Source organism: Mirounga angustirostris, unplaced genomic scaffold, assembly GCF_029215605.1.
Source record: "Mirounga angustirostris isolate CCGP_5_RB_7025 unplaced genomic scaffold, mMirAng1.0.hap1 SCAF_16, whole genome shotgun sequence".
NCBI lineage: Eukaryota > Metazoa > Chordata > Mammalia > Carnivora > Phocidae > Mirounga > Mirounga angustirostris.
Genome location: NW_026991724.1, coordinates 56,940,474 through 56,955,453, shown reverse-complemented (window position 1 = coordinate 56,955,453; position 14,980 = coordinate 56,940,474). Strand labels below are relative to the sequence as shown.

The 14,980-nt window shown below is 46.0% G+C and overlaps 1 protein-coding gene across 1 annotated transcript in view; it reads right to left on the bottom strand.

Annotated features, from left to right (window-relative positions):
• Positions 1 to 9,938, bottom strand: part of NLRP2 (NLR family pyrin domain containing 2) — a 36,985-nt gene extending 27,047 nt beyond the window's left edge. Inside the window, 4 exon segments of the mRNA XM_064580614.1 lie at positions 2,799 to 4,227; positions 4,230 to 4,394; positions 4,543 to 4,617; positions 9,659 to 9,938. Of these exon segments, the coding sequence (XP_064436684.1) occupies positions 2,799 to 4,227; positions 4,230 to 4,394; positions 4,543 to 4,617; positions 9,659 to 9,938 (1,949 nt within the window).
• Positions 9,939 to 14,980: the final 5,042 nt, after the last annotated feature.

Sequence of the window (14,980 nt, the reverse complement as noted above, 5' to 3'; positions counted from 1 at the left end):
ATCTTCTATCCCTCAGCCTATAACTGTGCTCAGCTGATTTGAAATCAAGGCATCCAGTTTCCAGAGCATAAAAATTTATCTGAATAATTGACTTCTTATTTTCCACTCTGCCTCTAAGTCTTGTGAGGCTGGTCATTCATGTCACTCTGTTTTCTGAAGGATAATTGTCCTTCCTCCTACAGAAGGGCAAGTCTACACAAGACCGTGTTTGGGGGTTGCTCTTACAAAGGCACTAATGGAAGGGTAACTTTATTTGAGTCAGTGTGAATACCTTCCTAAGTTTCAAAAGAGCCGGGAGAAGAAATAAGCAGTTTCTAAAGGCTAGAAACTTCATTAGTAGATTTGACTCAATAGGGAGCCTGGGTGGCTCAGTTGGTTAAGCGACTGCCTTCGGCTCAGGTCATGATCCTGGAGTCCCGGGATCCAGTCCCACGTCGGGCTCCCTGCTCGGCAGGGTGCCTGCTTCTCCCTCTGACCCTCCCCCCTCTCATGTGCTCTCTCTCTCTCATTCTCTCTGTCTCAAATAAATAAATAAAATCTTAAAAAAAAAAAAAGATTTGACTCAATAGCAAGTCCTACACAAAGCAGACATTTTGTGGTTTGAAATAGGGAAGAAAAAGAAGCCAGACAGAACTTAGATTCTGTCAGCTCTAGAGCCCATGGCTGTGTGTTTTTTTTTTTTTTAAGATTATTTATTTATTTGACAGAGAGAGAGGGAACACAAGCAGGGGGAGTGGGAGAGGGGGAAGCAGGCTCGAGTCCTGCGGGACTCGATCCCAGGACCCTGGGGTCATGATCTGAGCTGAAGGCAGACGGTTAACAACTGAGCCACTCAGGCGCCCCATGCCCACGGCTGTTTTAAGACGAGGTTATACCTTTGGTTTTATTAGTGGTGCTTGCCTCAATGAAAGACCTACTTAAAATTAACGACCTCATTGTAGAACTTCAAGCAACATGAGGAGGACAAGCCATTATAAAGCTAGTTTGTGATTTTCAAAGAGCACGGTCCAAATGCTCTCTCATGGGGAGAGAAATCTGAGGCTGTGTAGGATTAGCGCGATGGTCTTATCAAGGTAAGATAATCAAGCCATTATGTGGACACGGGCTCCTTACCACCCTGCTACCGAAGGAGGTGACCTGACTGAAGGCATCTTGTGAGTTAAGCATCCCAGGAGTTACAGACCAGCAATGTTATGGGCCTGCTGTGATGAGCAGGACAGAAAGGAAAGTGGCAAAAAGCACCTGAAAGGAACGTTCATGAAAAGCGTCAGTTTGCGTTTCGGATCAGAAAGACCATAATCACACCTAAAGACATCCGTTGCCTTCTTCTCAGATGGCAATGCTCCAAGAACCAAGCAGCCCAACTGTGGGTAATTACCTGTCATTTTAACATTGGCACCATTGCTGGTTTTAACCAAACCAATGTTAAAAAGAAAAAGTAGGGGCGCCTGGGTGGCTCAGATGGTTAAGCGTCTGCCTTCGGCTCAGGTCATGATCTCAGGGTCCTGGGATCGAGTCCCGCATCGGGCTCCCTGCTCCTTGGGAGCCTGCTTCTCTCTCTCTCTGTCTCTGTCTCTCATGAATAAATAAATAAAATATTTAAAAAAAAAGAAGAAAAAGTAAAAATAGAGACTATTTTGACTTGGGATCTTGGATGGGATAGAGAGAGGAGGCTATTTGTGCAATCTCATTTTCATTCAAAGCAGCTCTTTGGTGCCCTCCTGCAGAAGAAAGATTTAGGTAAACCAGCATGTGGGCCTGTGTAAACACTTGGATGAGAGAAGAAACAAAACCAGGATACGGACAAAGGGATAAGGTCTGTGGACTGCTGGTGATCTGCGAGGTGGAGAAATGTTCATGCCCAGCTGTCATGGTCCTAACGCCCCCTGGGGTGACTCGAGTTCATGGCTCTCTGCTAAATGGGGAAGGAATGTGAGGGAAAGTTAAGGGAATGTATAAAACAGACACCTCCAACAGGAAAGCCAGGAGGGCATTTTATTTTGGCTCCGTATGCATGAGGATTTCAGATACTGATTTCGGATGACAACCTAGGGTTGAGGAGGGGCAAGTTGATAAAATAAATGCCAGTCTGTGGTGGTGGGGGGGGAGGGCCCTACACAGGACCATGAGCAGGGATCTTGGATCGTGACAGGAGGACTTCATAAGATAGCAGACTGGAGTTCTAATCCCACTCAAGCACGATTTTCTGAAACCAGGATCCTCAGCATGGATTCCTCAACATGGAAGATTACACGTAGCCACCAGGTGATAAATAGTATTTGGAAAGTCTTTATGAGCTGAGCTGATGTTACTTGAGCCTACATCAAGAATAGAAAAGCCTCATAACTGACTGGGGTAATTTCATTGTGTCAGTTGTGTTAGGCAGGTATCCATGATCACCGATGGGGGGTCAGCTTTCAGAAACCTTGTTGAATCAACCTCTGACTTCACACCTTTAATGCCTTTCCATCTCTCATGCCAAATGGGACAATCCCATACAAATGGGCAACCTTGACAACCAACATGAGGACTGAAATAAGGTCGAACCATTTGCAAAAATTGCTCAGTTAAAGAAAAAAGGAGACAAGTCTCAAAACAAGGTCTAGTTCCAAAGACCCCACCCTTAATCTGAGCATTGTGCTCCCCACCTTGAACGGCAAGCCGGCAGAAGAAATTCTGGCAAGAAGAAAATTCTGACCCTAAGCCACAGGGAGCAAGACACTCTGCCCTGCTCCTAATGCAGCAGGGGATGAGGCTGAAGACGGGGCACTAACAGAGTGAACAGGGCAGGTCCTTACCGGTCAGCCTGAGCCTCTGATTCCCATGCAGCATCGTTCTCCAGGAACATCCCCTTTTCTACCCGCAGCCACATTTTCTGCAAGTTTTCACAATGCTTGAGGCAGAATGCCGCGTGCACCATGTCCGAGGTATCTTGCAAATGCAGGGACACTTCCGTGACCTGGGCCATGGCCTCCTTCACAAGCAGCTCCTCTTGGGATTCGTAGAGACAGTACAAAATCTCCTTCGTGTCGGTCACCGACGAGAAGGGTCTGTTCTCGGCGGACCTTATTCTGCATTCCAGTAGCTCCTGCTTGACCTCCGTGGACACCGGGCAGCCAAACGTGGTCCCCAGCTCCCTGGCCCTCTTTTCATTGGCGAGGCCGAACAGGAAGCGCCCCACGGGGGCCAGCTGGGGGTTCTGGAGTCCTTCTTCCTTGGACAGCAGCCTCTGCACACCCCCAATATTCCAGCCGGGGCTCCCCGCGTCCTGGTGGTCCTCGCTGCCCAGAACGTAGAGCGCAGCGGCCAGGAACTGCTGGACGCTCAGGTGGACGAAGCAGTAGCAGCCCTCGCAGTCCCTGCCCTTCTGGAGGATGCTCCTGTCCAGGAAAGGGCGCAGGTCCGACTCGTCCATGCCCAGCCTGCGCAGGTCGTGTCCATCAAACACCGAGGTCTGCGCCCACGTGCCCTCGGCGGCCAGCAGGCACAGGGCGCGCAGCGCAGCCCCGAGGTGTGGACCCGGGCAGCCGCCCCGCGCGGGCGCGAACCGACTGCAGAGAAAGCACAGCAGCAGTGACGTGGCGGTCTGGCAGGTGGGGCGGGGGTCCTCGCCCTCGTCCATCCGCAGCCTCAGGCAGGTGCACACCATCCAGCACACGGCGGGCGCCGCGCCCATGCGGAACAGCGCCGCATTGCTCTTCATCAGGTGGAAAGCGCGCAGCGCCTGAGCCTCCCCTCCAAAGTGTCGCAGGAAATACGCCCTCCTGTCGCGTTCTGAGAGCCCTTCCAGCTCCACCAAGAGTGGCCGCTCCACCAGGAACCGCAGCTCCCTCAGGGCCTCGGGCCGCGTGGTGACCAGTAGGGTGGCCGTGGGTAAGAGCTTCCTTGTCAGCAAGCTCCCCAGGAGGACAGGCGCAGGTCTCTGCGACCTCCAGTCGCCACACAGGTCCTGCACCAGCGCCCCCACCCCCGAGGGCACGCGCAGCTCCTCAAAAGCATCAACGACGAGCAGGAGTTTCTGCGCCTGGGCGAGGACCTGCGGAAGGGCATCCTGCAGGTCTGGGGCGCTCGCAGCCAGCAGCTCTGCGAAGGAGCACGTCCCCTTGCGGCTGAGCACCTTGCAGCTGAGATAGAAGGCGCGGGGGCAGGTCTGTGCCAGGTTGTCCTGTGTCCAGTCCAGCATGCACTTCTTGGCCAGAGTGGTCTTCCTGACGCCGATGGGACCACCGTGTGTGGAAATGGCCCTGCAAGTATTTTAGGATTACAGAATGGGATCAGTGTCTCATATCTTTGGGTGACAGTGTGAATGTTTTCACTGGCTCCAGGCCAAAAGTTCTTCTTCCAGAGTTGCTGGACTTCCTCTTCGAAAATACTTCTATATTTATCCTGTTTACCTTCAGTGATAGGAGGTAGGGGATAGGAAGGATATAGCTGGTTATTCATTAGAAAAAAAATACTTTGTGTTAAGTAGGAAAGAGACAATAGAGAAGTTTATAAAGAACTACCTGACACCAAGCTCATCCAGGAAGATAGGATACAGACCTGGCTTTTCTCCTTTGAAAACTTCCTTTGCTTCTTCTGGGTTTCTGACATCTTCTTCCTGTACATGTGTAAGTGCTACAAGATACAAATTAAAAATGAGCTTGACACAAAAACATGTGAATTTCTTTTACCAGAGATGTGGTGTTAAAGCAGCCTCCAAGGAGTGCAGAATCTAATCTCTGTCTATATCATGTGCTGGGAGGTGCAACAGCCAGGTTTATAGAGATGAACAGAGTAAATGACCTTCTAAACCAAGTCACCTGCCTCTCCTCTGTAGACCCATAACAAGAAATATTTGTTCTAGTCGCTCTACCAAAACTCAGTGTGATCTATTGAAACTACTTGTCTATCCTTCCTGCTGGACTAGACTGTGCACCAGGATATCAGGAGATAGACCTTCATACGGCCCAACCCATTATAGCTGCTCAAGTATCTGAGTAAACAAGTGATGTCATGCCCATGTGGAATGCCAGACAATTCCTGAGTATCTGCCCAAGGTAAATGAAAACGTGTATGCCAAGACTAGCACATGAAGGTTCATAGCAGCGTTATACAAGGCAGTTACAAAGTAGAAAAAATTCAGACATCCACCAATGAACGGACAATCGAGTGTGGCATATCCACATAATAGAATATTACTCTGTAGTAAAAAGGGACGAATCAGTGATACATGCAATAATATGGACAAACTTCAAAAACATTATGCTAAGTGATGAAAGATGACAGGAAAGACCACATGTGTCCAGAAAAGGCAAGTCTAGAGAGACAAAATAAAGTAAGGGTTGCCTGGAACTGGGGGACAGAGACCAGGGAGTGACCACATGTGGACATGAGGGAACTTTTTGGGTTGATGTAAATGTTGTAAAATCAGATAGTGGTGATGGTTGCAAAACTCTGTACGTTTACTGAAAGTTAGTAGTAGCACATTTAAAATGATTGAAATTTATGGATACATAGATTGTACTTCACTAGGGTCATTAACAAAAAATACTAGCAGGCTGACTTGAGCAACTCGCTGACGTTAAACGGACCACAGAACCTGTTCAGGAGAGTCACCCTCCTATGGCACATCTCAACTTTCTCATCTAGGGAGTTGAGATTACTAAAGTCTGAGCATCTGAGTTTGAAAAATCAAAGAAAAACTCCATACGGTACACAAATTTTCTGTGAACTACAGGAATTCCAGTTCTCTCCAACGGTCCTTCCCTTGCTTTGTTCTTAAGTGAGGGAGGAAGGCATTCTCTGTGAGACAACTGGTGATTATAAATAGTGGCAAAAATGAGGTTGGGGAGATGGAGCTCCCAAAGGGTGGGGGCAGAGAGGACACAACGGGGTGGGGTATGTGTCCCTTGGCTTGCTCCAACCCTGGGTGTTCTAAGACCAACCTGGCTCCTTTTCTTCTGCACACTGTTGGGTTTCTTCCAAGTTTGCACATTTTGGTTCTGGAGTCCTGGTGATCCCTGAGAAAAGAGGGGACATTATAGGCTTGTCACTAGGTTAGTATTGAAACTTTTCCCCGGGAGAGAGTGGGACTTCAAGAGAACTTATGTTTGACAACTGGGTCTCATACTTAAGCCCTGATGACATAAAAAGGACCTTAACATGTTACTGGAGATAAAGTGTCAAGCCACGATCTCAGGCTTCCATGCCTCTTCTGGCTTCCTATGGTGGCTTCTTATGCAGTTGAGAACACACAGTGAGTGTTCCATGGGAGGGAGGTGTATGCACAATAATCTCCAAAGGCCCAATGAGCCACAAGACTGAAGAAAAAGGCTGACCAGTCCAGCTTGACAAGAAATGGTTTATTTAAAAATTTTATTTATTTGACAGAGAGAGAGCACAAGCAGGGGGGAGCAGCAGGCAGAGGGGGAGAGAAGCAGGCTCCCCGCTGAGCAGGGAGCCTGATGAGGGGCTCTATCCCAGGACCCTGGAATCATGACTTGAGCTGAAGGAAGATGCTTAACTGAGCCACCCGGGTGCCCCCAAGAAATGGTTTATTAAGGGGACAGAAGTGTGTCTTGGGCAGCTCTAAGACCAGCATATCTCCATGACCCTGCTTTCATAGCCCTAGAGGTTGGGAGTATGAGCAGGGGTCCATCCAGGAGGAGGATGAGAGTGGTGTGGGCCACAGTCCTATCTCCAGAGCAGGTCAAGGACGTTATGCCCTGAGGATGTACTTAAGGGTGTAGTTAAACAACAGGAAAGACTGTGAAAGTGTGTGTGTGTGTGTTTGGGGTGGGGGTGGTGGAGCTCAAGAAGGCTGCAGGTCACAGAGTGCTCATCATGGTGGATTTATCCTAGGTGGAGCCAGTCAAGTTCACACGTGAGAGAAATGAGCACATGTGCACAATTACTCTGTCTTGAGGGCATCAGAAAGCTTTCATGGATTAATTTCCTGGTTTCTGATGAGGTAGAGAAAACCACACTGTCCAGGGAGGGAATATAGGAACAGGGTGGAGTCCTGAAAGGAGAGGAAGTACTTTAAGCTCAACACTGGATAAAGAAGAGGAGAGTCCAGAAGAGATTCCCAGGAGGCAATTGGCTGTGGGCATCTAAAGTTCAGGGAAAATGCTGGTCTGAAGTTATCCTTTGGAAAGACTTCAGGCATAAATAGCCAGTAAGACTCCAAGGGATATCTACCAGGACCAGGATGCTGAATGGTAAAATGGTCAGCCAGTCATCCATTTGAAGATGAGGCAGAAGAACAAGAATTCTGAAAGAACAGAAGAAAAAATAATCAACAAGCAACAAGGCAAAGGCAACAAGGTCATAAAAGCCAAGAACAGGATTCTAAAGGAAGAATTCTCTGTGCTTTTAGCCCAAACACTTAATGGAACGAATACCAACTTTTTAAGCAGGCAGGATTCCTTAAAGCACTGCCAAATGTAAGGTCTGATGGACCACCAGTCTACCTTTGACCTTTATTTAGGTCATCATTGTGGAAACTTTTAACACACTTGTGTATTGGTAGAAGTCAGGACACCCGGGGTTGAGATTATCAATGGTTGTGCCTTTGCTCTTCACACCACCCTCCCGTTTACTGTTGCCTTGAGCCCAAGTCATATCATTAAGGATACTGGGGATTTGGGATGTTGAGAGGAGAGAATGTTGAAAATCACTAACTCAAAAATCCTTTTGGCTGGGGTTAGCAAACTTAATTTTCTTGCTCCTGCAAAGGGCCAGACAATAAATGTTTCCTGCTTTTCGGGCCACACCTCTCATCTCTGTCCTCGTAGGGCAAAAGCTGTCACAGACAACATATAAGCAAATGAGTATGCCGTGTGCAAAGAAAACTTTGTTTATGAATACTGAAGTTTGAGTTTCTTATGATTTTCATAGACTATAAGACAGTCTTTTGATTCTGCCCCCCCGCCCCCTACCATTTAAAAATATAAGAACTGTTCTTAGCTTGTGGGAAGGTCAAAAGCACATGGCAGGTTGGATCCGGTTGGTGAGCCTAGTTGGCCAACTCTTGCTGCAGGTCAGTCTAAAATCCAGCTTGTCCAGATCCAAGGGAAAGCTCATGCTTTCCTGCATCTGTGTGTGCTTACTGACTTCTGGTATAAATACCGCCTCCCTGAGCTCCCCAGGTCTCACTCCTCACCCACCTGCATGGCAGCAGAGAGGAGGGCTTGTCTTTCTTTGCATCCTTAGTGCTCAGCACCGTGTCTTGTCTAATTAAAACAAGCTCCTGAATTCCAAAATCTCACATGAAAAGTAAATGAGGTAGCTTATCTAATGCTGGAGGCTTGTTCCAAGAGACTCCAGAGCTGCTTCTGGTAGAGGAGGAGGTCGGGGAAACCCGCACTTTTCTTTTTTTTTTTTTTTTTTTTTTTTAATTTATTTATTTGAGAGAGAGAGAGAGAGCACATAAGAGGGGGGGAGGGTCAGAGGGAGAAGCAGACTCCCTGCTGAGCAGGGAGCCTGATGTGGGACTCGATCCCGGGACTCCAGGATCATGACCTGAGCCGAAGGCAGTCGCTTAACCAACTGAGCCACCCAGGCGCCCGAAACCCGCACTTTTCAGAGCCAGATCCTTACAGGTGCTACGCTCAGAGTTTCTTCATGCTATTTCCAAATTTATAATCTCCAGAGGCCAGCTAGGGGTGAAAACCCTCACCTGTCCATTGAAGACAGGGAACATTAAGCTAAAAACAGATCCCTCACTGGAATAAAACTGGTCTTTTTTTTTTTTTTTTTTAAGGAAAAAGAAAATTGTAGGTAAGGCAGAGCTGTTTTGAATACCCCTGCCAAAGAGGAAGACAGAAAAGGTCCCCTAGAGCAGAGTGCTCTCCAAAACAAATATAACACCTGTCACAAAAGCAAGCTACCTATGTAATTTTGTATTTTCTAGTAGCCACATTATGAAAGGTATAAAGAGGTACAACTAATTTTCATAATTTTTATGTATCTAAAATGCTAACACTTAGATGTGTAGTCAGTGTAAGAGCTGCTCATGAGATGGTACATAAAAGCATTCTGGACATCGGTGTATTTAAGCTCCTGAGGAGATTGCCCAGAATGGTAAAAGTTGACAACCACTGACCTAAAACACTGTTCTCTACTCAGGGGCCATTTGGCAGTGTCTAGAGACATTTTTGGCTGTTGCGAGTGAGGGGAGTGTGCTCCTAGCATCTAATGGGTGGAGGGGCTGGGATGCTAGCCCTGGGGTCCCAGGGATGCTGCTAAATATCCTGCAATGCAAAATAGGTCTCCTCACCCAGCCCCAAATGCTATTAGTGCTGCTGATCGAAGGGAAGGTAGGGGTTTGTGAGTGTGTGGAAGGAAACATGAGTGGGAGCTGAAAACCAAACAGAAGGTGTGTAATAATTTAACATCTTGGATGTATACGAGAATGGGATATAAATATACTCCAGGAACAGTCTTAGAAAAGAGAAGGGATATAGATAGACTGAGGAGGCCGGGGAAGGTATACAATACCTGGACAGAGTAGAAATAGCTAGAATGAGAGATACCACCAGACTTTATGAAGGTCTAGCATTTCAGTTCAGGACAGGGGGCCTCTCCAAGGCTCAGTGTTATTCCTATACATGTAAAACCCTGGAGGCTACTCCTCCTTCCTCCTATGACACTGCGTGGGCTCATTTCTACTTACCCCTGAGCTCATCCTTTGCTTTCTCAGACAGATCTGTTTGGTTCATCTTGTCAAAGACCTGGATGGTCACCATCTCTACCCAGTGGCTGGGGCAGTGGTTGGTGAGAATTTCTGCCAGTTGCTTCCCATCAGCCTCCTCTACCTCTGTCTCAGGGATGTGCTGTAACTCATCTTGCAGGGAAAGGGGCCTCAACAGAGACTTGAACTGGCTCGGCTCATTCTGGCTGAGCTGCTCCAGGAGGGGCTGCAGGCTGAAACCCAGCTGTGCAGAAGGTTCCATCTCACCCTGCATGAGAGATCCAAGCTTTGGGCATTAAAGAATTAAGGAGAGAAACGAAAGAGACAGCAAATTGGTATTCCTGTCTTAAATACTGGTTGCTTCTGTGCCAGAAACTGGGCAATTCTCACTCCTGACCTGCTGCTTTAGGAACCAACTCTCCAAAGTAGGAAAAATTCACACAGAACTCCCTTAGTTTTTGCCTTGACACAGTGGTTCCCATTTTGAGAGTCTGGGACTCTTTTGAGAGTGTGCAAATCCCTGAGGATAGGTAGGAAGTCCATGCGGAGGCATCTCCTGGACCTAGCAGATCATGTTAGTTTTTAGTAAATTTGGTGTACAAATGAGCTAATGAGAACTACTCACTTCAGCTCTCTAGAACAACCTGACATGTTGTTGTCTTAGGATGTTTATGGACCTTGACTACAAATATTGAAAATATTTGTACAAATATTGAAAATATCTCAACAGAGACTCACCAAGCAGTTGAGTGGTACACTTTTTCAATTTGCCATTGCTTACAAAGAGTTATTTCTCGACCTCAACTGACATGGGTTTGAAATTCTATTCACTGAACAGATGAGCATTTGAGTCAAGGGTCCTATGCTCAGATTTCCAGTTGTAAAACAAGCATGTCATCACCCACCTCATTAAGTGGCCATGGGCACTAGTTTATTCAAAAAAATTTCCCATTGGGTGCCAGGAACAATTTTAGAACTGAAGGGACAGTTACAAAGATGGGTAAGAACCCTGCCCGCTTGGGGTTTATACTCAATTTGGGTACACGTATAGGGTGGGAGAAGCAGACATTTCACAGATCAATTCAAACAGAAACAAGTGACATATAAATATGAAGACAGGATGATACAGAAGCAGAATGAGGCAGATTTTACATCACATGAGCATGGACATTTTCTCAGAGGAAATAGGTCATTGAGAACATGAAGACAAGGAGCTATTAGCTGTGAAAGTTTTGTGGGGGGTAAAGTCTAAGCAGAGTGAATGAGTGTTAAAGCTCGGGACTGAGTGGATTTCAGCATGGGCACTCATTGAAACAGATGAACACGGGATGGGACTCATACCCTAGGGTCAGATCTCTGATCATTAAGGCAGTGGCTAGTTATATTTGGATTTTAAAAATTTGATTCCAGGTATAACAGGAAGCAGGTCTGAAGTTTCTGGCAGGGATGCCACATAATTTGACTTATACTCAGAAGCACTTTCTCTTGCTGCATGTGGAAGATGGAGAGCCACACCAAGAAGCTGGTAAAGGAAACTTTTTCATGACCCTTGAAGATGGTAAGGAAGGCTTTACTGGAGAGAGGGAGCTGCAGCTAGGGTTTGGAGGTAGGGGAGAGATGTGGAACTCAGCTCCTAGCACAGCAAGGACAAGTGGGGCAGATCTAAGGAGGTGGGGTCAATGGGTGGGCGGTCACCAAGATTCGTGCTGAGGCCGACCAGGGCAGACCTCCACTGTGTTCCTGAGGTGCAAGCCCACTCTACCTGCTTCTTTGTCACCAACTCCATTCACAAAACCATGTTTCAGCCAAGAGTGCTCAAGGAACATTGCTGGCCAGCGAAATCTGCTTAAGTCTTTTTGGTGGGGCTTTCTAGAATGTTATCTCTGTCCCGATAAAAAGAGGGCAGAAACAGCTGAGTGGCCTTTGACCTTTGTCCCTCCACCCTGCCAGGCACGTGGAGAAGGTACCTGCAATTGGGAAGTTGCCAGAGCGCTGCAAGAGGTAAGCTGGACCCTGGGGGATTAGCCTGCAGAACCTGCATCTGCTCCAGACCTTGGTGTGAGGGATGAATTCAACTGAAGCATCCCAGGTGTCCACATCCTACTCTATAAAGAGACCTGTCCCACCTTCCACAGGCACCAAGCCTGCTGGAATACACAGCTAATAATTCTGTTTGTATTGGGTTTGAAACAAATCCTGTTGACCACTCAACTTTTTTTTTCCATGTAAGCATAGATTGCTCTTTTCTTAAGGTAAAATTCACATAAAATTAACCATTAACCATTTTAAGTGAACAGTTCAGTGGCATTTAGTACATTCACAATGTTGTGTAACCACCACCTTGGATTAGTTCCAGACACTTTCATCCCCCCAAAAGGAAATCCCATACCCATTAAACACTTGCTCTGCATTCTCCCCTCCCCGCAGACCCTGGCCACCACCAGTCTGTTTCTCGTCTCCATGGATTTGCCTGTCCTGGAAGGTTCCCATAAATAGTCACACATTATGTACAAAAACTAACTCAAAACAGACTAAAGACCTAAATATAAGGGGAAAAACCACCTAACATTTTAAGGTATTTATGAGCTGCCTGAAGTCTTATGCCAGTTTAAGAGGAAGGACATTTTTCTAGTGTTTCTTTTCATATTAATAGGCAACTATGATCCTCCCTGCCCAGCTCCCTTCCTCCCTCTGAAGGCAGAGAGCCACTGCTTGAGATCCTCAACACCTTGATTCCCGCCCCCCACCCCAGTCTGCAGAGTCCTTCCTGGCCCTATGGTCTCCTCAAATTTGACTTCAGGTCACATTTACCAACAGATTTCATAGGTCTTCCTTTTTTAAAAGGGATTATGGCAATGTCCCCCGCCCAAGTGCCATTTATAGGCCAATCAAGCCAGGTGTTCAGCACATAATTTAGCCCTGTTGAAAGAATTGGATGCAGTCATTGGGTAAAAATGATCCTTTAAAATGCAGAAGAGGAATTTACAGAGGTTGCGTGCCAATTCTCACCCAGCTGTTAAGTGTTGAAGCCAGTATTCTACTCAAAGCAGTCTTATCCCAGAACCCATGATCTTGATTCCTCTAATTGATTCAAATAGATGCCACTCTAAAGGCTCCAATAATTATACAGAAAAAATAAGGACAATTCAGAAGAGTAAAATCAACTAGTTAAACACAGAATAAAGTATTCTGTTAAGCCAGCAGACAGATTCAGCAAAGTGTGTCAAAACCTGATGGATTTTCAAGGCTGGTGATCATTATACAATACTCACTGCATAATTACAGTGGAAAGAGAAAAGTTATACTTGCAATGTTGTTTAGAACTGCAGCAATGAAGAGAATCTTATATGGAAATAGTATATATATACCCAAACATTCTGCTGTCGTATTAACAATGCAATGCAACGGAGGATTTTTTTTTATTCTTATGTTAATCCCCATACATTACATCAGTTTTAGATGTAGTGTTCCATGATTCATTGTTTGTGCATAACACCCAGTGCTCCATGCAGAATGTGCCCTCCTCAATACCCACCACCAGGCTAACATATATTGCATTATTTGTTTCAGAGGTACAGATCTGAGATTCAGCAGTCTTGCACAATTCACAGCGCTTACCAGAGCACATACCCTCCCCAGTGTCTATCACCCAGTCACCCCATCCCTCCCACCCCACCCCCCACTCCAGCAACCCTCAGTTTGTTTCCTGCAATTAAGAATTCCTCATATCAGTGAGGTCATATGATACATGTCTTTCTCTGTTTGACTTATTTCGCTCAACATAATACCCTCCAGTTCCATCCACGTCGTTGCAAATGGCAAGATCTCATTCCTTTTGATGGCTGCATAATATTCCATTGTATATATATACCACCTCTTCTTTATCCATTCATCTGTCAATGGACATCTTGGCTCTTTCCACAGTTTGGCTATTGTGGACATTGCTGCTATAAACATTGGGGTGCACATACCCTTTCGGATCTCTACTTTTGTATCTTTGGGGTAAATACCCAGTAGTGCAATTGCTGGATCATATGGTAGCTCTATTTTCAACTTTTTGAGGAACCTCCATACTGTTTTCCAGAGTGGCTGCACCAGCTTGCATTCCCACCAACGGTGTAGGAGGGCTCCCCTTTCTCCGCATCCCCGCCAACATCTGTCGTTTCTTGACTTGTTAATTTTAGCCATTCTGACTGGTGTGAGGTGGTATCTCATTGAGGTTTTGATTTGGATTTCCCTGATGCCGAGCAATATTGAGCACTTTTTCATGTGTCTGTTGGCCATTTGGATGTCTTCTTTGGAAAAATGTCTGTTCATGTCTTCTGCCCATTTCTTGATTGGATTCTTTGTTCTTTGGGTGTTGAGTTTGATGAGTTCTTTATAGATTTTGGATACTAGCCCTTTCTTCTCCCATTCTGTTGGTTGTCTTTTGGTTTTGTTGACTGTTTCCTTTGCTTTGCAAAAGCTTTTTATCTTGATGAAGTCCCAATAGTTCATTTTTGCCCTTGCTTCCCTTGCCTTTGGCGATGTTTCTAGGAAGAAGTTGCTTCGGCTGAGGTCAAAGAGGTTGCTGCCTGTGTTCTCCTTTAGGATTTTGATGGACTCCTGTCTCACATTGAGGTCTTTCAACCATTTGGAGTCTATTTTTGTGTGTGGTGTAAGGAAATGGTCCAGTTTCATTCTTCTGCATGTGGCTGTCCAATTTTCCCAACACCATTTGTTGAAGAGACTGTCTTTTTTCCATTGGACATTCTTTCCTGCTTTGTCGAAGATGAGTTGACCATGGAGTTGAGGGTCTATTTCTGGGCTCTCTATTCGGTTCCATTGATCTATGTGTCTGTTTTTGTGCCAGTACCATACTGTCTTGATGATGACAGCTTTGTAATAGAGCTGGAAGTCCAGAATTGTGATGCCGCCAGCTTTGCTTTTCTTTTTCAACATTCCTCTGGCTATGCGGGGTCTTTTCTGGTTCCATACAAATTTTAGGATTATTTGTTCCATTTCTTTGAAAAAAGTGGATGGTATTTTGATGGGGATTGCATTGAATGTGTAGATTGCTCTAGGTAGCATTGACATCTTCACAATATTTGTTCTTCCAATCCATGAGCATGGAACGTTTTTCCATTTCTTTGTGTCTTCCTCAATTTCTTTCATGAGTATTTTATAGTTTTCTGAGTACAGATCCTTTGTCTCTTTGGTTAGATTTATTCCTAGGTATCTTATGGTTTTGGGTGCAATTGTAAATGGGATCGACTCCTTAATTTCTCTTTCTTCTGTCTTGTTGTTGGCGTATAGGAATGCCAC